The 22,887-nt window shown below is 45.4% G+C and overlaps 1 protein-coding gene across 1 annotated transcript in view; it reads left to right on the top strand.

The window, feature by feature from the left end:
• LOC148513902 (alpha-2,8-sialyltransferase 8E-like) overlaps window positions 1-22,887 on the top strand; it is a 70,037-nt gene that overhangs the window by 10,693 nt on the left and 36,457 nt on the right. The window contains exons 2-4 of the mRNA XM_088481323.1: window positions 1,652-1,747; window positions 4,565-4,706; window positions 20,744-20,853. Of these exons, the coding sequence (XP_088337449.1) occupies window positions 1,652-1,747; window positions 4,565-4,706; window positions 20,744-20,853 (348 nt within the window). The remainder of the gene's footprint in view (window positions 1-1,651; window positions 1,748-4,564; window positions 4,707-20,743; window positions 20,854-22,887) is intronic.

The following is a 22,887-nucleotide window of genomic DNA, read 5'->3' as shown; positions in this document are numbered from 1 at the left end:
AGAGGGAAGTTTAAAAAAATATATTCTTGGCCTAGAATTTGGCATCATTCCAAGTGTCCTTTTAACTGCAGATACTGTATGTGGACAAGTGGTACTGGTCAAAATAAAACTTACATGGCTTCACTAAGAGGCATATTATTGTCAACCTGTGACAGCAAAATGGTTTACCCACACTGAGACTCTCCTCAGGATTTGTAATTTCCATTAATGCAAGTAACATTAAACTTGGGTGAATTTGAACACTTTCATGTTTTACATATACAATAAACTTGGTAGATTTAAAAAAAAATATATGTCAGGTGTGTGCAGGAGATGCTGTCTGTAGCTTGTAAATTATCTGCTCATTTGCGGCATTCAGTTACTGCATGTAAAAGATCGCAGCAGCTGCAAGAACATTCATTTGCCATTCCAACAACTGAAGCAAGAGCTAGTAACCAGGTGGAATTCTACCCTTTATAAACTTCAGCAACTGGAGGAACAGCAACTACTGGGAGGAAAGAAAGACAATTCGGAGCCCCTTGTACAAACTAGCTTTGGTGTACTTAAGCTGCCCACCCTCCAGTGTGTACTCGGAAAGACTGTTTAGCACAGTTGGGAACCTTGTAAGCGATCGGCACAGGAGGTTACCTCCTCAAAATGTGGAAAAACTCATGCTCATAAAAATGAACTACAAATTGTATGAGGAAGATCTTTGCTGACAATTGTAACGAAGTACAGAGACATCTTTAATGGTGGATTCCAGTGGAGATATGCTTATATTGTGTGATGATGATGTTAATATTGATGAAGATGAGAGTGTTTAGAAAGATAATGACATCTTACCAATGTAGAGATGATTAACAATGCGGTTAGCCGCCTCAAGCACTTTGGGCCTGATTTAGCAAGGAATGCAGTTGCTAATATGCACACAATTGGATGATTGTTGCGTACTGTGCATGCGTATGCATCCAAGTGTGCATGAGCAAACTAGCTATTGTGATTGGGATTGCAGTGACTATGCAGACCCATTGCAGAGCGATTGACAGGAAGTGCCGTTTGAGGGTGGTGATGGAGGGGTGGTCAGGCAAATGTCTCGAAGGTCTCATAGCATGTGTGGTTGTTAGCAAAAGGTCAGTGCTTGTGCAAATTTGCTTGAGGCTTCGATGGTACTCAATTGTACTGATGGTTTCACAGTCTTGCTAAACATTATGGATGTGTGGTACAGTAAGTAAAGTGGGCATCCTTGCATAGTGCTGCAAAGGCATAGTGATCGCAATTAATTAGAATAATATCACTGTTGAACTGCGTGTGTAATCACAATTGCATACAAAGTTGTGTACAGTAGTGATTCAGGCCCTATTTTAGTGTTTTGAGGGGCCCATATAAATAAAGCACTTCAGCCACAAAAGTGGCAGTCAGTCCCTGTCGCTGAACTGCTTGGTTTGTCAATCTGTGTATTTCCTTTTTAATATACAATGTAAGGGTGGGTGGAAGGGCCCAAGGAATTTTTTTTATCTTGTCTGTTCTAGTGCTTGAGTAATATAAACATTCTTTTTATGAGGCCGTATAGTTTATCCACCACCCCTCAAAATTTTTTGATTTAACCTGAATAAAAGAATAAAAAAGACACCATAGTTAATTATTTGAGAATGGCTTTTATTTAATTTTCTAGGTTTCAAGGCAATTTTTCAGGAAATTTTTTAAAGATGATTAATGCACTCCAGGGATGTCCGTGGACAAAAAACCAGACAGAACAAAGCCTGTTACAGTGAGTATAAAAACATTAGCACACATTGGGCACGACTCTGAGCCGCAAACAGTTTGTCAATGCAATCAGAAATTATATATAGAATCCAACGCTCAGGGCCTGATTCAGCAAGTATCGCAATTCTGCTTATATGCACGCTACGTAGTTGCTAATATCAGTGGGGATATGCAAATATACATTGTTACGCTGCAATGTAGATTTTAGTTTGGACACAGCCCTCTCAAGTCTAATGCAGGGTACACACTGACAGATATATTGGGCGATCAATTAATTGGCCAAAATATCGGGTGCCTGTTGGCCAGTGTGTGCAGCGATATGTCTTTGACGATGTCGTTCACAGACATATCACATCGACTGCGCTGCACAGTTGATGGACAAATATATCTGTAGACATACTGTATCTGTCCATTGGCAAGTGTGTACAGGTGATTAGCTGATCACTCGTGCATATGCAGTAGCCCCCTGCCAGCAACCCCCGGCTGACTGGAAGATAATGGTTGTTCAGTATATATAAACGACCTTCATCTACAGATATATCTGCAGATCACTCAATTTGCAGATATATTTTTGCAGTGTGTACCCACCTTAAATCTCTCTGTACATTGTACATCTGCCCCCACCTGCAGTGCACCAAGGTTTTATCAACGTGTGCACAGTTGCTGGCTCTTTTTACTCTATTCCCAAAGCTGAATCAGGCCCTCAGTTTGGAACACAGGCCCTGACTCAGAGGTGCTCGCTATTTGTGAGCGATCGCTCTGAATCAGGGAGGGACATTTTTTTTTTTTCCACTGGTCTCCAGGCTGCTCGCTAAGCTTGTGGGTCTCATCCACCACAAGCCCCAGTGAACTTCCTGCTCTAATAGAGCAGGAAGTTCACTACTGACATCACTAGTGATATCAGTAGGGCCGCCCACAACTTGGCAGGCGTTCCTTCAGGAATGCCTCCATTTGTCCAGCCACGCCCCCATGCACGCCTACAAAATGGGGCGAGCTGTCAATCACAATCGACAGCCGCCCTGCCTTGTAGTGAGACCTGCAGCGAGTGAAAATTCACTCGCTACGGGGCTCGCGCATGCGCAGTGTGCACACCCCGCGTGCGCACTGCCCGGCTATTGACCCGCTTGCGAGCACTATGCACTCGTGAGCGGGTCTGAATCAGGCCCTCAGATTTCAAAACCAAACTTGGGTGTTGAATTGCATGTAAACAGATACAAATGACATGACATCAGCTGTTTTTTATAATTTTCTTAATAGATTTTTATATATTTTTTTTTAAATCAGTTTTCATAAATTTTTAACGAATCCAAAACCGAACCAAAATGGCAAGGAGAACCAAATCCAAAATGTAATATTGGAATAGTAATTATCTCAGCATTTGGGAACAATTGTCTTTCCTGTTTCTACTTTTACTGTAACTGGCCTATTTAAAACAACTTTGGAAATAAATTTGTTAAACATCTTTATGGCAAAATTTACTAAGCGTCAGGCTCTAAACCCTGGCGGTTTGGTGGTGGTGTGATGGCGGATTTAGTGGCAATTTGGTGGCAGTTTCTAAATGACAGGCCTGTTCTATTCTAAAATTTGTTTTGACGGCGGTTTTGCAGAAGTTTTGGCCTTAGTAAATCTGCGGATTGTAAAACCGCCACCAACCCACCAGGGATTAAGACCCGCCACTTCATAAATTTTGCCCTTAGGCCCTTATTCAGAGCCGCTTGCAAGTGCACAGCGCTCGCAAGCGGCTAGATGGTTTCCTACTGTGCACGCTCTGTGTCCGGCGTGCGCATGCGTGAGCCCTGCTGAGCAACTAAGCTTCAATTGCTGCAGGGATCACTACAAGATTGGACGGTTGTTGATGGTGAGTGACAGCTCTTCCCATTTTGTAGGCGGGTAGGGGGGGTGGCTGCACAAACGCAGGCTTCCCTTCGGAATGCCTGGCATTTGTAGGAGGACCTACTGACATCACTAGTGATGCGAGTAGTGGACTTCCTGCTCTATTAGAGCAGGAAGTCCACTTGGGCTTGCAGCAGCCGAGACCCTACCCCAGGGTCTCGTCGCAAGCCCGATATTCACGATAATCGTAATGGTCTCCAGCCTGCTCGCACAAGCTGTAGGTGGACACCCACAGCTTTGTGAGCAGCCTGGAGAAAAAAAAAATGCCCACAGACCCTGTGAGCTGCCTGCGGCAGCGAGCGGGTCTGAATCAGGGCATTAGTCTTTACTAACTTCTGTGGCATTCTGCCATCTGCTGCTTCATCATTCACACAATGTCAAATTAATAATGATTCATTTTGTATAGCTAGATGTGCTGCAAATTGTGTCGTGTGGATTATAGAAAATGTCGTTTTGGTAATGTACTGTAAATGGCAGTTTTAATACTCTCCTCATCATATACACCTACTGTACATCTCAGTTATAGCAACTTCATTATTTTATTCCCATTCACAATCCTCAATATTACAATGAATGATTTTGTCCTCAAAACGTAGAAACATTTGTTAGGAGGTGAAGGAACTTGCTAAGTAAACACTTATACACAATTTCAGTTGGAACAGCTGAGATACTGTGCTCTGCACTGAATAGTGGGAGTTTGACTTTAGCAGTCGAAGATTACGCTTACCCACAGTCAAATCTTCCATTGCTTGCCTCAATCTTCCTAGTGTAAGCTTTTACCACTGGCCCCAATATGGGTTGCCGATTGTCCATCAACTTATAAGCTGATTCAGTATTCAATTTATTTAGCAGCAATTTTAGCATAGGTGTATAAGGAAATAATCTGTACTTATAACTGCTGTTAATTTAAGTCTGTTTTAATATCCAGGTCACAGCTAAAAAAATGTTGCAATGCATCCTACTCAATGATTGTGACTCAGGAGAATAGTCCAGTCGGACATGCAATTCACTATGATGCGGAAAAGAGAGTGCAAAATGTCACCAAGAGTCTTTATGACATGTTCCCGAAGGTAAGTTTATAAGGTAACACACTACTTATTTTTTACTTCTGATTTCATGTGTTTAAATAGGATCAGATTCATTATCAATATTCATGTCAGGATAGAATAATTATCCACACACTTACTCATTATCTCCCACATTGGCTACTGTAACCTCCTCCTATCATCTTCAATCAATCCTGAACATTGCTGCTCATCTCATGTTACTTTCTCGACACTTTCTCGATTACTAATATTCGATTTGTTCTCTCATTTGTCCCGTTTTTAAACTCTGATAGGATCGATCAAAAATGGACATTTTTTTCACAAAAAACAATCGGGAATTTACCAAGCTCCCGGTTTTGATAGGATCATTTTGATTGATGGTGTATTTGGTCAGTCCAGTCCGATTTGAAGTAACGATTCAAATGGCCAAATTTGTCTCCTGAACAAGCAGCCTGCACATACAGTATCAGTGAAATATGTGCAGACTGTTTGTTTTTTGTTTTTTGTTTTTAGGGTTATACTTTAAAAAAAATGACGTGAGGTCCCCCCCCCAAAAAGGCTAACCAGCCCCAGACTTGCCAGCCTGTCCTGGTACCTAAAATTATGGGGAACAAAACGTGTAGGGTTCCACCATATATTAGGTACCAGCACCAGGCTGCAAAGCCAGTCCTGGTTTTAATTATAGGGGAAAAAAGTTGCGTAGGGGTCCCCCTATACTTAAAACCAGCACTGGACCCTTTCTAGCAGGGGGCTGATGCCACAGCCAGGGCAGCCCTTTCACTGGGCCCCCCAGCTGCAGAATCAGTCCTGACCACTAGTCAGCCCAGGCCAGGGATCCCTGGAGAGTTGAGGACCCCCAAAATAAAGGGGTCCCCTTCTACAGGGCACCCCTGGCCTAAGCTGTTAGCCTAGGGCTATCCCTGCCACCTCTGGGCAGTGAGTGGCGGGTTGATAGTGTATGAATTGTGTAAAAAAAATGTACAACGTTGTCTTTACAGTCAAATTACAAGTCCCAGCAAGCCTCCCCCGCATGCTGGTATTTGGAGGACCACAAGTACCAGCATGTGGGGCATTGAGGACCCACTGGTACCTGTAGTTCACCTGTAAAGAAATGTGTAAAAAAAACACACAACACACACATCGTGAAAGTACAGTATTATTACATACATACATACATATACTCATCTACATTAACATGAGTGGTCCCTTTTACAAAGTAGGCATCCAAGGTCTTCTTAAAATGAAAAAAAATGAGTTGAAAAATGGGACAAATGGGGACCAAATCGAAATTTACCCCTCAATGTTAGCTTCTCCCTTTTGAAACCTGATTAAATGTCAATATACCCCATTAGAGTTCAGTTCAAACTCCTCACCCTTGCATATAAAACCCTTTATCAATCTTCTCGCTTCTGTATCTCCAACCTCAATTTTGTTCAGAACCCTTCCCAACGTCTTCACTCTACTACTACCACTGCCTCTGCCCCATTCTGTTTACCTCCTCTTTTACAAACCTCCAAGACTTCTACCGCTTTGTTCCCTTCATCTGGAACTCACCCACTAGACAAGTCAGACTTTTACCAGTCACCTAAAAAGGGATCGGTATGAATGACCGCCGGACGAGAGCCTGGTGGTCGAAATCCCGATGCCGGCAGGCCAAATGGTGGAGATCCTGATGGAGGTGAGTAAACTACTTAACCCTCCCCTCTCCCCACTAACCCTAACTGTCTTTTAGGGGTGCCTAACCCTAAACTCCCCCTGGGGTACCTAAACCTAACCCTCCCGGGGGGGTGCCTAACCCCAATCTTCTCCCAGGGGGGGTGCCTAACCCTAACCCCCCTTTCCCCTAGTCTAACCCTAACCCTCCCAGGGGGGTGCCTAACTGTAAATCCCCCCAGGGTGTCCTAAACCTAACCTTCCCCCCCAGCGGCTATGAGGACACGCAGACCTTACTAACCTCATTCTGTCCCGTGTCATTCTCGATTTCGGCATCGGGATAATGATAGGCATTGGTATTTCAATGCCTATCAATAATCCCTAGCCGGCATTCTGCTGTCAGGATTGTGACCGGCGGTCACATGACTGCATCCCCTAAAAAATGTACCCCTCTCTCTCCTTAATTTATACAAGATCAGGTGAAAAGTAACTTTTTCATATACTTTTGTATAAATTAAGTGTCTGGGACATTCAACAATATCTGAGCAAGCATTCTTTTTGGACCTTGGTGGTGTTACTGTGTGACATCCTTAAATAGCATACGCCCCCCAATAATCTTCAGTGTCTGCTGTCTACATGGCATCCTATGAAGATTTACACTGCAGCCAGCAAAGAGATCTATTCAGCAAATTTACAAAGAAAAGGAGAATCACTTCTGTTAGGTGCACTCAGATCCTCAAATTATACTATATATAAAAACATTTATTTATTGGGTACACATTAAAAAGACCAGTATCCTCTGGTCTAAATATAGCATTGTGTACTAATGTCCTACTCTATTTCTTATATATGAAAAGGAAAAATTTTTATATTTTTATAAGAATTGCATGTCCTTAAATAAGGTCATTAAGCAAAATATAATATTAAAAATGATATAGAAGTATAGAGTGATAAAGATAAATACATTTTATAAGTGAATAAAGAGAGATGTAAAACCTAGGTTGTGTGCGGTCTTCATTTATAGGTCTATTTCAATCTTGTCACTGTGTGTGTGTGTGTTACAAAGATTATCTATTATCTAATTTGATACATTTCAGGCAGAGATGTTTAGAGATACCAATGTGCCAGAATATGACATTTTTCATTCTGTCCACCAGAAATGTAACCATCCAGTCCTGGCTGTTCTTATTCAATCCAGGCTACATGCTCGCATATTATGCTATGTATAAAACATATGTTCGAGGGCTTATAGTAATGATGATTTGTTATTTATTATAGTATGGTTATGTTGCTAAGTACTTTTATTTCATATTCAATCATCAATATAAATCGTCCTTTATAGGCATAGTGTATAGTCATAAGCTGTAGCTTTGCATGGGAGCTGTATTCATAAGTTACTATTGATGTTTGTTCTGTCAATTATTCACATGTGTTTAACATAGAGAGGTGAGGGTTAAACTGATTTTGAGTTACTTATACCTCTTTTCCACCAAAAACCCAGGTCCGACCTGGGTTTTTGGACATGGTTCCAACCCTGGTCAGACCCATTTACACTGCACCTTTGATCTGGGATACTCCCAGGTCAGCCCTGTTCACACTGAACTCAGGTCTGCCCTGCTAAACCTGTGAGGTCATAAAAAGTGGGAGGTGACTGCTCCACAACCACCAATCCGCTCATTTTAGGCATGATCCAGGTCAGATAACCCGGGTTGCACCGTTTACACTGCACCATTACCTGGGTCCAACCCTGGTAGCTACCTGGGTTGGATTGCAGGGTCACTTGACCCAGGTTATTTTTCAGGGACCTTTTTACACTGAGCTGCAACCCGGGTAGACCCAGCAAAAACCCAGGTTTTTGCTCTGGTGTAAAAGGGGTATTAGTCGTTTATTTAGCAAACACAGTTATGTGTGCATACAACCACTTATCCCGTTATCAGGGAAAGTCATATTGATATAGCTCCCTGTCCAAATACTTTGAAATCACTTTGTAATTTTATCTTAGCCTGGAATGGCTGTAATTCAGTGGGAATCTGTCATATACACACTAATTAATCTTGTATGAATGAGCATAAAGATCACACTCATATCTCAATCTCTTTTTCCTAATGTGTTATTCTTTCACAGTCCCACAGTTCTGCGTGCACACATTTCTTGGGGCTATTCTATTCTGTCTAACACATGGTTATGCTTGTACAAATATCTTCAAGCCGACCCCGTGATCTCTGTGCTGGATGTTTCTCAGTCACAGCGAGTCTCTGCAGAAATGCCATCCGTGATAAAGGGGTCTATTCATCATTACTTGGTTTTCACAAAAGCATGTGACATACTTATGTCAAAGGTAAGTGTCGGGGCTATTCATCAAGTTCTGAAAAAGCATTTTATTTGGAACTTGATGGTGCTGCTAAACGCCACTTTCAGGTGGCACTTAGCCCACGATAACCTTCACAGGCTGCCTGTGAAGATTAACCTGGCAGCCCAGGGATCTATTCAGAATTCTCCCCTGCAGTGTCTGCACTGCCGTTCTCCGAAGCTCAGCTCTGGGGCACTGCGGACATGTGGCCCAGCTCACTGAAGGAAAACAGGTGAGCCAGGCTAAGGATAAGGAGGAGGGCCGGTGTAACGAAATGAGATTTGTGGCCCTTTTGTGTTCCCCTACCCGTCTCCTAGTGTATGTGTAATCATTCTCAGGACACACATATCCATTAGCCGGCATATTATTTACTGTAAGAATGGCAGGAAATGTAATGTTTAGCCTTTGTCTAGCCCTTGTCCATATGTCTGTTTATTAATAGCCAATAGAGCAATGTAACACCTCACAGAACAAAAGACCCTCTAAGTTAATTTCCACCTCCACAGGGAACGCTCAGGATTTACTCCTCCTTCCATTTGCCTGCTACCAATCTGGACTGCTAGAGTACCTGCGTATTGTTTGTTCACTGTATTTACCAATTGTCCGTACATTTTACGTGTTGCTGTGGAAAAATAAACCATCATGTTGGTTTCATCTGCTCGGTGTCTGTGTGATTGAGAAAACCCCGTATCCTCATATTTGGTGGCAGCGACAGTGGGATCATTCGGACATCAATCAAGGAGCAGATAAAGTGTGAAGTCACTCACAATAGAGAAGAGAGGATCAGGCCATATGTAAGGAAACAGAAATTGCAGTAAAGCTAGGAAGCCAGATATTTTATTTTTTAAAAGGATGCAGTACATATGGGCGTACTAGAATGAAACTTGGAGGATGATCAGCAGGTGGATAGTATCCAGCTTAACAGACAAATTGTGTTATCTGGGAGATGCTTTCATATACTGCAGAAGTGAAGCAGTTGCATGGAATATGCTGAATGAACCAGAGTTTGAAGAATTCACTGAGGAAGTGAAGGCTGCAATGGCCCAAATGATACAAAGAAGCCAATATCCAAAGACAGAAGGGCTGGTCCAGGTTAAGTTGTCCTCCTGGATAGATCCAGAGGAAAGATCCAAAATAGGACTAGTGCAACCCAGCCAGACAACCGAGGAGTTTTCCCTGAAATGATCTGTTACCAGTGGAGTGGGGTCATTGTCGATGGGGCCCCTAAGCCCACTGGAAGAAATGAACATGGAGGAGTTCATAGCAGAATGCCAGCTATGAGGCGCCCCTGGCCAATTCGGCATGCGCAGGGAAATCCTTCAGTGTATACTCCAGGAGCAGGGGGACCCCACCAAAGCATTCACTGATTATTGGACATTTATCCTCCATCATGGCCCACGGATGAGTGTGTGGGAACAGCTGAAGTGTCTGGAGTCGTGCTTTGTTGTGGCAGAGGAAGAGGCCTCAGAGCGGGGGCTCCAGGATACCCCAGCTTGGCAGGACCAGTGTTGCAGGGTGAATGCGGAAAGGCACCATCTGCAACAGCTTCTCCCACACCCAAAGGACATAGCTGCCCAGTGTACTATACTGGAAGAGGCTAGCACGCAAGTAAAGGAAACAGTGCCCACAATACAGGCACCCCAGGAGGAGTCACATTACACCTTCCTTTTTGCTGAGGATGGAGACCTATTAACCAGCTGCCAGGGTATCTATGAGGACTGTGTCCGAGAGGAGATGACAGAGGTTGGGGGAGGACTGTCTCCCTTCCCAACCACAAGCATACCAGTCGCAGATGGCACCGTGGTACAGGCTGCCCAGCATATTCAGCTGGGGGAGTACCATCGTGATGGACTAGTAATGGCAGACTCATTTATATCAATGAGGGAGGCTGAGCAGAAAATGCCCTGGGTATATCCTGCTATCCTAACTCCACCTGAAGGTTATGGAGGATTGCTCTCATTCAGCTATTTGGAATCTGAGGAGTTGCAAACAAAATACTGGTACATGCCCTGTGATTTAAATGGAACATGGGTAGCAAAGACTGTTAACATAATATCAGAGTATAAACCAGAAGAGGATTTGTTATCACCCTGTAATAACTCGGACAGTGGTGTGGACTGTAACTATGTGCAAGGGGATTTGCCTGCCCTTAGTAAGATTCCAGCAAGTATTGACCAGGTGGATGTCAGGAGACAGCACTTGCAACCCCTTCTCTCACCCCATGGAGAAGGCACTGCACAACCCAGCCCCCTGAATCTCACAGAACACGAGGCAGTTGTGGAGATAATTTTGGAGTGTTCAGCGGTTAAAACCCTTAGTGTTACCCCACCAGTTATCCAGCCAACCAGGCTAGTAGAGGGAGTTACCAAGGAGGAGGACAGCCCAGAAGAAGTTACAGGTGAGACACTAACTTCCCTGCAGCCACCAACTGCATTGTTCCAGATAGAAGGTTCATCCTGGGGCCCGAGCCACGAGGAGCCCACATGTTGCACTAAAAGTTGTCAGCCCCCCAGGTTGGTGTTTGGGGGAGAAAGGAATGGACACTGCCATGGAAGTGCCATGTACAGAGCCCCAATATTTGCCTGCCCTTGGATAGCTGTTATTTGTACAAGGTGGGGAGGGGGAAGGTACCCACTGCCCCTGTGTTCCAGAAGTGAGGGTATTAGGACACCTGATTGGTATGCTCTGGGGAAAGGGGTGTGATAATGTGAAGGGGGAACACCTAATGTCTGACTTGGGGAATTGCTAAATCCTCTGGTGGTAAAAGGGGACATGTTATATTGTAATTTTGTACTTGCGGATTGTCTAACTAGACTGATTCTTACATCCTGGGTCCAATGTTATATTACACTGTGGGACACTGGTGGCACACTCACCCACAAGATGCTTTACCCTGCACCCCACCTCGCCCAGTCAGTAATGTTTCCTGATCCCCCCTAGGAAAAATGCCTAAAAAGTGGGATAGGAATGTAACAAAATGAAATGTGTGGTAAAACTGTATTTGCAGCATCTCATTCCTTGCAGCAAGTAATTAACTTTTTAGCCCATTTGTGTTCCCCTACCCGTCTCCTAGTGTATGTGTGATCATTCTCAGGACACACTTTTCCATTAGCAGTTATATTATTTACTGTAAGAATGGAAATGTAATGTTTAGTACTGTTTAGCCCTTGATGTTTAGCCTGGTCCATATGTCTGTTTATTAAAAACCAGTAGAACAATATAACACCTCCCAGAACAAAAGACCCTCTAAGTTAATTCCCACCTCCACAGGGCATGCTCAGGATTTACTCATCCTTCCCTTTGCCTGTTTTGTGCCTCACTTGAATCTGGTAGATGGAATGGAACCAACCCAGCAGGTGTTCGTCAGGGAAGTAATATCTGGGAGGGGGGTAGGAGTTAAGGGACGCGCATCAATTAGGTAACTGGGCAAATCCCCTTGGTGGTCACAATATCGTGGGAAATTTGGAGGTTTCAAAAGAGGTCACTGAAGGCAGCTGAGCATGTTAGTCGCTGACTTCAGGTAAGAGGTCTTGCTCTGCCAAGGTGCTAGTGGAACGCATCACCAGTTCTGTGTGGATTTGTACTTTGGAAATTCTGCAAGGACCTATATGCTATTCACTGCTGCGGGATCAGTGATAGTTTCTCCTGTGGGACTGTGCATCTCTAGCTATTTCGTGGAATTTCTCTGGGATATTATACGCTGCTGAGACTGGCCCAATCTTAACTGCTACCTGCGAATTGTCTGTTCACTGTATATACCGCTTGTCCATGCAAATTATCTGTTGCTGTGTGCTGTGGAAAAATAATCCATCATGCTGGTTTCATCTGCTTGGTGTCTGGGTGATTGAACGAATCCCATATCCTCACAGCCGGACACCCACGTGAGGGAGTCTCTGACACCCGAGGGAGTGGGAGGAGTTGTTGGACACCCACGAGGGGGAGAGTGGGCAAACACCCACAGTGGGGGGCAGTCACACGTGGAGGGCCAAATTATACACCCTCGGGGATGGGCAGCAGTGAAGTCTGCAGGCTAACTTCAATCTGCACATGCTTGGGGTCGCGACTCACATGGGGTCAGGTTGATGACTCCTCTGATCTCTCAGCCAGTGATCTGAGGAGAGTGAAACCAGTTGGTCTGTTATTTCAGACTCCTCGGATCACTGGCTGAGAGATCCGAGGAGTCATCAGGCAGCCCAGCCCCCACCCCAGTGCTCAGCGTCTCCTGTCCTCCTGCCCAGCAGCAGAAACTGACACACAGGCAGTGAGCATCAGCAGCAGACAGACTCAGAGGAGCCATCTGCCGGACTCTCTCTGCAGTCTGAGCAGATGTTCTTATGTAAGTGCAGCCTGGGGGACCGCAACTGCCAGGGTGGGGGGGACACAGAATGTGTGATGATCGCTGTAGATGGGGAAGAAACATCAGCAGGGGAGCATGAGGAATGAGGAGAGAGCTGAATACAGACCCCATGGGGCAACAAGGGAGCACATAGTGTGGGAACTGGAGGGGGGAAACAGAAAATAAATTAATTTATTAAGAACCCACTGCCTCCCCCCTGTCATCCACCACCTCCCCCCTGAAATGCACTGCCCCCCTCTGACTTTCTCACTTACTGCCTCCCCGTCACCCTCTGCCTCTCTGTCACCCAATCACCCCCTGCCACCCTCAGTCTTTCTCTTTCACCCTCTGCATCCCCCTGTCACCCACTGGTTCTCCCTGTTACCCACTGCCTTCTATGTCACCCTTAGCCCCCCCGCTGCCTCCCAATCACCCACTTTCTTTCCTGCCATCCTCTGGCTCTCTCTGCCACCCTTTGCTGCTCCTTGCCAGCCACTGCCTCTCTCTGTCACCACTTCCTCCCTTGCTTCTTGCTGCCTTCCACTGCCTCCTCCTGCAACCCTCTCCCTTTTCCTGTCATCCACTGCTTCTCCCTGCCACCCACTGCCTCCCCCTGTCACCCACTGTTCCTCTCTATTACCTACTGCCTCCTACATCACCTATTTCCTCTGTCTCACCCTCTGACACTATCTGCCTCCCTTGTCACCCTCTGGTTCTCCCTGTGTCACCCTTAGCCTCCCACTGCCTTCCCAGTCACCCACTGTCTCCCCTGCCACCCTGTGTCTCTCCCTGCCACCCTATGCTGCTCCTTGCCAGCCAGTGCCACTCCCTGCCTCTCCATCACCTTCTGACACACTGCCTCCCCATCACCCACAGCTTCTCCCTATTAGCCCCTGCCTACTACATCACCTATTGCCTCCCCAGACACCCTCTGCCTCCCCAGTCACCCTCTGCCTCACCCTCTACCACCATCTTCCTCACCCCTGTACCCTCTGTTTCTCCCTGTTACTCACAGCTTCTCCCTGTTATACACTGCCTCCTGCATCACCCTTTCACACACCAGTAACCCACTGTCTCCCCTGACAGAGCCGTAACTAGACTTTTTGGTGCCCTGTGCCAGAAAGAGCATTTTACGCCCCCTCATTTTTCATAGGTACATAATACACCCAAAAAGTGGAATTGCCTCATGGGGAAGGGCCATGGATGAGATAGGGGAGGCCAGGAGATGCTGGGGATAAATATGGACATAATATAGTGCACCTGAGAGAGGGCCACGGCCTCATGGGGAAGGGCCAGGGAAGAGATAGGGGAGGCCAGGAGCTGCTGGGGATAAATAGGGACATAATATAGTGCACCTGAGAGAGGGCCATGGCCTCATGGGGAAGGGACAGGGAAGAGATAGTAGAGGCCAGGAGATGCTGGGGATAAATAGGGACATAATATAGTGCACCTGAGAGAGGGCCATGGCCTCATGGGGAAGGGCCAGGGAAGAGATAGGGGAGGCCAGGAGATGCTGGGGATGAATAGGGACATAATATAGTGCACCTGAGAGAGGGCCATGGCCTCATGGGGAAGGACCAGGGAAGAGACAGGGGGAGGCCAGGAGATGCTGGCGATGAAATAAGAGGAAACTGCCAGTAAGAATGATAATAAACAGAAATTTGACTGGTCCAAACAGCGCCCCCTGCCCTGTGATGCCCTCTGCGATGGCACCGGCCGCACTATCCTAGCTACGGCCCTGTCTCCTCAGTCACTCTCTGCCTCACCTTGCAGGGACAGGGGCTTTGAAAATAGCTCGTCCCTGCAATGTGTAAAAAATGAAATGATCGCATTATCGGACACCTCACAGTTTTGTGTCTCCATAGTGTTACTGTGCATGAGGGGTCTGCTGACCACACGTGTGGCAGTCATTCTGCAGTGACATGCTGGGGTCCTGTAATAATTTTTATTGTTAGACGGGGTCCCAGAGCAAAAAGGTTTGAGAACCCCTGCACTATTCAGTTATAAAATGTATTTTTCTTTATCACTCTATATTTCTATAAAAATGTGTAATATAATATTTCGCTTAATTACCTTATTTAAGGACATACAATTCATATAAAAATATTCCTTTTCATATATAAGAAATAAAGTAGGACATTACTACTGTAATTACTATACTTATTATTTTACTTTGTAAGGTATACCTAATAAACATTGTTTTTATTTATAGTATCATTTGAGGATCTGAGTGCACCTAACAAAACTGATTCTCCTTTTCTTAGTAAATTTTGGTCTATATATTGAAATTAGTAGGTAGCACCAATAATATTTAAATAGAATCAATACCTCAATTATTGTACATATGATATGTGGTATCCTCATTCTAATATTATTATCTATTCAATAACTTGGTGCGGGAGTACTCTCTTTTTTTTCTATATAACCATTGGATAGGGGTCTGGGACACGCATCAGCAGCGAGGTGGACTGAGACTGGTGTGGAGGAGGGCGGGGGGGGAACGGTGGTCTGTGGTTACAGACAGCGGCAGTGTTGGGTGGGGGGACTGGTGGCAACGACGACGCATGCACAGTTTGAGGATGTCCTTATGGAAACCTCATCTGCAGGGGAAAAGTATCACAATTCCAAAAAAGCTGACACCACAAAAAGAGCAGCTTTTCAGAAGTGATATTATAGACAGAGAGACATGATGAATGCCTCCGGAATCTTGTTTAAACTTGCAGTGAGTTTAAAACATAATTATCACTAGTGATAATAATGTGTTGATGAATAGACCCCTCTACCTTTCTCTCTCATGGGAGTAAATTTACTAATAATCGGGTCTGGTCTGAGTTGAAACACTCACAGCATCACTGAGCCACGGGAGACTTTTCACAGCTGAAACACTCAAATTTACCAAGAATTGTGTTTTGCTGAATCATGTTTTTTGATGGTCTAAGGGGCATATACAATTGGTCGCCCAATTTAGGAATACCGCTGGTATGCACGCTCCCGATACCTGTGGTATTTCAATGAAAAAATAGTGGTCGCAGGGTTTTCAGTTCTGAAAACCCCGCTCCGCGTAAATAAAAAACAAACACAAATTCTTCACTTACCTGGCCGGGGGTCTCTGGTGGTCTCCGCGGCTCCCAGTGGCTTCCATTCTCTTTTCTTACTTTAGAGGGGGTTCCTGGGAGGCTCCAAGGGCTGGTGGGAGGGGCAAGGGCTGCTGGGAGATGTAGTTATCCCAGCGCCCATTCCGTGGGCCACAGGGACACTAGGGGGGCACATTGGCAGTGGGGGGCACACTCATACACACAAACACCCACTCAAACACACTTACAAACACCACACACACTGATATACTCACCCTGCTGCAGAAGAGATGGCTCCCGATGCTGGATGCAGAAGACAGCGCTGCAGAAGGTAAGTAATTAAGCTAATTGGAATTTCCAAATGCATAATTAGTCCTAGGGGGGGTGCCGCCAGGGGCCCAGACCAAGTCCCACTGATTTTTCCTAAAAATAATGATTTTAGGAAAAATCACGCTTGCTCTGGAAGTTCGTGAAAAAAAACCTCCCGGAGAGAAAAAAAAAAAACAAAAAACATGCAACTAAATGAATTGCAAAAAACTTGCACCTGCTGTTATCACACAAAATTGAATATGCCCCTATATGTTCATGTTTCTCCCCATGTTTCATGTGTCTGACCAAAGCCAGACACACCTGACCATGCAGCCTGCACATATCAGTGGTGAGATATGTGCTGGTTGCCTGTGTGTTTCTGTTAAAAATATATTAAATAGAAACAAATTATATGGGGTCCCCCCCCCAAAAGAATAATTTACCCTGGACTCCATAAGCCAGACATGGGGCCTGATTCAGACCCACTCGCGAGCGGCTGTCCGCTCGCAAGTGGGTCGATGTTCTGGACTGAGCATGCGCACGACGGAGGGAGCTCCGTCGTGCGCATGCACCAGACGCAATGAGCGAAGGAAAGTCCTTCGCTCGTTGAGTCTGATCAAAGGGGGCGTGCTGTCGATGTTGATCGGCAGCACGCCCCCTTTGGTAGGCGTGCCAGGGGCGTGCCTCCCTGACGGGGGCATTCCCATGGGAACGCCTCCCGTCAGAAGCCGGCCCACTGACATCACTAGTGATGTCAGTGGGAGTGATTTTGGCTCTGATAGAGCCAAAATCACTCCGGAGCTTGCAGTTGAAAACCTCAACCGCAGGCTCCGGCTCGCAGTTTCGATGGTCGCGATGGTCACGACCATCGCGGCCATCAAAATGCACGCTCGTATAGCCTGTGGGTGGTGACCCACAGCTATACGAGTGTCCAGGAGGACGCTCCATTTTCATGGAGGCCGGCCCTCATTCAGAGCGTGCGCTCTGCTCAGAGCGTACGGCTCTGAATGAGGGCCCTGGTTTTGAAAATATGGGAGACAAAATGTTTAGGGCTCCCCCCGTATTTTTTGAACTAGCAATGGGCTCCGTGAGCCGGTCCTGATTTTAGAAATATGGACAAAAATTGTGTGAGGTTCCCCATATTTTTAAAACCAGCTCCGGGATCAAACTATTCTGAGTGTAATGCCACAGTCAGGGGACCCTTTCATTGGGTCACTCTGGCCAAAGCATTAACTCCAAAACTAGTCAGCTCAGGCTCGTGATCCCAGGGGGGGGGGCCTCTCCTGAGTACCCCAGGCTTGGGCTGAAATGCAGGGATCTTCCCTGTACCACTGGCCAATGGGTGCAGGGGTAAATTGATAATCATCAATGGGTACTATTGTTTTTTACAGCGGAACTACAAGTGCCAGCATGCCTGTCCCAGACATCTGGCACCAGTACCCCATCTGTGAAAAGTATATCAATTAACAGCCACACAGTTCACAGCAACAGCTTACTCTTGAGTAGCCTCTGATTGTCTGGTGGCCCAGCAAGAGATGGAACCACCAGATTTCCATAATTTGATGGGGAAGAGATGTATGTGGAAACACATAATCTCTTCACTGTCTGTGGTCCAGGTCAGTTTGTGGTTTTTGTATGGCCGGGACTCTACCAGAGCAGAGGACCGACCTGCGCCAGGAGGTAGGTGAGTATTTTTTTTTAGGGATAAACAATGTTTTCTACTGGAGAAGGGGACTGATCCCTGGGGACAAGGTGAGTATATATGTATGTGTGTGTTTATGTGTAATAAACTTATACTTTGCACAGTGTGTGTCCTGTCATTTTTTTACTATTTTTTTTACAGTGGAGGTACAGTGCCAGCCGCCTGCTGTTACTTGTAGTTCCACAAGTCCCAAAGGGCAGGTACACTGACACCTGTAGTCCCACTGTAAAAAACAATCATAGCCATTAAATATTATGACTATTACCCCTGTACCCACTGTCCAGGGAAGAGCCCCAGGCTTCAGCCCATGCCTGGGTGCTCTGAAGAGAGGGGACTTCTTTATAGGGGGTCCTCATCTGCCCTGGGATTCCTGACCTGGGCTGACTAGTTTGGGGTGTTAATGCTTTGGCTGGGGTGACACAGTGAAAGGGTGCCCTGGCTCTTGCACTACACTCTGACTAGTTTGAGCCTGGTGCTGGTTTCAAAAATATGGGGTAGCTCACGCAATTTTGTCCTTGTGTTTCTAAAACCAAGATTGCCTCACAGAGCCCAGTGCTGGTTCTTAAAATAAGGGTGACCCCTACTAGTTTTATACCCTGTATTTTTAGAACCAGGACAGGCCCACAGAGCCCAGGGCTGGTTATGATTTTGTGGGGGAACCACACATCATTATTTTTCATTTAACCCTTCTTTTGGGTATTTTAGGCAGAAACATACATATATCTCACTGATCTGTGTATGTTTCTGCCAAACTCGCAGCTCAGGAGGTAATCTATTTCAAACTATTTTGGACTGAGTTGCTAAAATTACACCAGTGATTATGATCGCAGATCTAGGTATATTCCCGTTTTGTATTCCTGTCTATGGAAAGTACTGTACCTGCGAGTTTGGCCAAGGGTGTGTTTATTTCTATTTTGTTTTTACCTGTGTTTTAAAGAGAGTTTCATGATTTCTTACCTGAGTTTGCCTTCAGTAAATTTGCGAGTTGTAAAAAATGACCAAACACACCCGTGATTGCAATCTCGACCAGACACGGAGCTAAGTAAATTTACCACTTACTTTCTTACTCTCTCTGTCTTACACTCTCTCTCTGCACCACTTGAAGGCCATTTCCTGGTCTACATAGACTCCGCATTACCATCTGATGCTCCTTTAGATGCCACCATTGGTCACACCATCGAAACTTGAACCAACCCTATGTCAGGTGCAGTTTCTCAGCCTCTGTACACACCAGATTTCAGCTACGTGTCCATGACACAGCTCCGACATTTAGACGCAAGATCTCCATTCATATTTTTTGCCATCCCCTGCTACCTCCCAGTCAGGGAAGCCACTTAGGCTACATTTCTGCTTCCATGCTTCCATCCATATCAGTGCTGCAGCTCTGCATGTACAAAATCAGAGGGTGCATATGGTGCCACTCGGACCCGTGTGCACACTAAATACAACAGCAGTTTGCATGGTTATCTGATTAGCTGCCAAATCAGCCCCTTTGTCTTCTATTGCTTCCTATAGGCCTGTCTCAGGGGTGGACTCTGCTGCATCTGTTTTAGCATCATTTGCTGGAATGGCGGCTGCGATAATATGCAGTGCTAGTATCAGCCTCCCTCTGGTGTAGTAGCCATTGTCTGATTGTGCAAGCCCTGAGATGCCCACTTTCAGCATCTCTGCAATCTTTAACACCACTGACATGTCACCATCGCGTGCACCATTGACACTTCCTTCAGCACTACGCAGGTGCCAGCACTCTGTCTAACTATGGCGTCTGTGGCTGTGCACCTGACATGCCCACGATACTCCCAAACCACGCCCCTGTGACTTTGTTGTGAGTCATCTTCATGCCCCCTCCCAGTTACCACTCAAGAATACTCATCACTTTGCCAACCTGTTTCTGATGCTGTTTCTCCTGACCACAATAGAATCACAGTCAGGGTAATGCATGCACCGTACCGTAGAGATTTTCAGAACTTTTGCGCATGCGCAGTTGGGAATAATCGGTCAATTACATGAACATCGGCAGTGCAATCAGATTAAATGCTCCTCTGAATCAGGCTAAAACACCACTCTCTCTCTCCATCTGCATTCTTACTGTTCTCAGTCTTTATTTGTCCCTCTCTCCTGTGCACTCTCTCTGTTTATCTCTCCCTCTGTCATTCTCCCCCATGCCCCCCTCACTCTGTCTCTTTCTTTCTCTATCTTCTTTCTCATCTTACTTTAGCTTTCCATCACTTTATCACTTTAATCCTCTTTTTATATTTTCGTCTCTCTGACCTGATGTCTCTCTACCTCTTTTTATGTCTCTTTCCCTTTCTCTTGCTCTCTTCTTTCTGCTCTCTATACCTTTGATTGTCTCTCTTGCCAAATATCCTGGATCCCTGTTTATATCCATCCATCTCAACAGAAAGATGGAATGAGAAGGAAAAGCTGGTTGGGGAGGGTGAGAGATAAGGTACTGTAGAAGAGAGAGAGAGAGAGAGAGAGAGAGAGAGAGAGAGAGATTCTCTCTCTATCCCAACTTTTCTGTCTCATTCCACCTTTCTGTTCCCCACTCTTTATCTCTTGCACCTCTCATTCCCTTACCAGTATTCTGTTTTATGTCCTTCTGACACTCTATACCATTTCTTTCTCTCATTTCAGAATTCCCCATTCCAGAAGTCCATTAGAAGCTGTTCTGTGGTTGGAAATGGGGGCATTTTAAAAAACAGCTTCTGTGGTGCTGAGATTGACCTGGCTGACTTTGTGTTCAGGTAAGGAGAGAGAGATCCATAGTACAGCTGTTTGTCCATAGCTCTGTCATCACACAAGGTGTAGCAAAAGTGCACCAACAGTACAGGTCTAGTAAATATTACTAGTGCACTTTTCATTGCACTGATTATAATGATTGAATTTTGCCCCCAAGAAGACAGCAGAGTCGAAGCGAAGAAGACTGACAGCAGGATGACAAGCTCAAACATCTATTAATATGTTATTCGCTGTTTGTGCTATTTTTGAGGATATGGTCCTTTTTGAGTTGGACATATCCATATTAGGTCTTGTATTTTCCATATGTCAGTTCTTATTTAGAATTCCCATTGTTATTACACAGACTGGTGGTATATATTTAATAGTGATAATATCTGTGACAAGTACCAAGGACTCCCCTTTTCATTGCACTGTATTATAGTGATATGAAGGGGATGCCATATGGTTCTTGAGTGCAGGAACACGTTGTTGATCCACTGAATTCACCATTCTAAGGGAAGAAGGGAATACATTACTCATTGTTGCAACTCGTAGGTTGCCCTCCAAACAGAACTATGCTGCCAGCTGGAGATTCCACTGCAATGAACAATGGAAGCTTTAATCTACAGTAATCCTGCTGCATGTGGTCCCTTCCTGACTAAATTTCCCTGCACATGTACTGTACCCTTTCATAGCAGTGCATTCTGCACACATAGTTACATAACCTAGCTCTGGATTACTATATTGGTACACAGTGATTTGTTCTGGGGCAAATGCTAGCCAGCATCAGTGACACATTAATCCAGTGGTTCCCAAACTGTGCGCCACGGCACCCTGGGGTGCCTCGGGACACTTGCAGGGGTGCCTCATGTTGGTGGTCCAGCACCAAATCAAATAATTGATGGTCAATGTAATGTAAATATGTGACAAACCTGTCACCCACTACATTACTGAGCCTAAGGATGACAGGTCAGCACAATTCACTACATTTTTTTCTGAATTTCTCAATAACAAACTTTTGATTTAGGGGTGCCGTGAAAACAATTCTGATGCACTAGGGTGCCGTGATTCAAAAAAGTTTGGGAACCACTGCATTAGTCAGTGATGAAATTGAATCTGCCACACAAGCTGTGGGCTCAAGATTTCAGATTATCCCCCTTTTTTATAAACACTCATTAAGTATAATTTTATATCAAACTGTGGGCCTGATTCAGAGCCGCTCGTAAGCGGCCGCTCATTCGCTCCGAGCGATGTTCACACATCTGCACATGCGTATGGGTTGTACTGCGCATGCGCCAACCAGTCAGTGCGGTCGGAAATCGTGTGATCACAAAATAGCGAATGCCTGCTAATTTGAGTGACAGGATGAGGCGTTTGTGGGTGGTAACAGGGGAAGGTGCTTGAAAATGGGGAGTGGAGATCCGAACACAGGAGTGCCAAACGGTCAAAATGGGCGTTTTAACGGTGTGCATAATTAACAAAGCAGCGTCATCGACCACGTCACTTGATTGTCTTTTAGCCTGAACTGCTCGCATGATTGCGGTAGGAAAATGCTACCACAAGAATAGCGAGCAGTTCATACGCCTTTCGATGTACTCGATTAATCTAATAAATAGCGGAGATGATGTACGATGCGAGCGGCCAGGGGGCGTCTTTACAAAATAGCGAGCTCATGTTTCGTTCGCTCGCTCAGACATAAAGGTGTCAACAGACCGCAAAGAGCGAGCGCTCAATTTAAATAGCCAGCCCCTTTTTCTGAACGAGCGTCCACAAATAGCGTCCGGCTCTGAATCAGGCCCTGACTCCTCATCATTTTAACATTAATACTATATATTACATGTTTGTAGTGTGTGGTTGCACCCAATGCAGCAGGTCCCCTAAAGTCTCCCATGGACTGGTGTTTCTCATCTCATAGTCTGTTTGGAAAAAGTCTGCTCAGCATGAGCAAGGAGAGTCAGATTATGTCTGCATTGGTCAATGGATGCTTTATTCATCCATAATATGTTGCCATCGGGTGCATGGAGAGTCCCTAATAATGGTATTTGGGGTGTCAGGACATT

The sequence above is a fragment of the Taudactylus pleione genome, unplaced genomic scaffold (genome assembly GCF_031769625.1).
Source record: "Taudactylus pleione unplaced genomic scaffold, aTauple2 ptg000268l, whole genome shotgun sequence".
NCBI classification, from domain to species: Eukaryota; Metazoa; Chordata; class Amphibia; order Anura; family Myobatrachidae; genus Taudactylus; species Taudactylus pleione.
The sequence above is the reverse complement of the archived record's forward strand: the minus strand, read 5'-3'. Positions and strand labels throughout refer to the sequence as shown.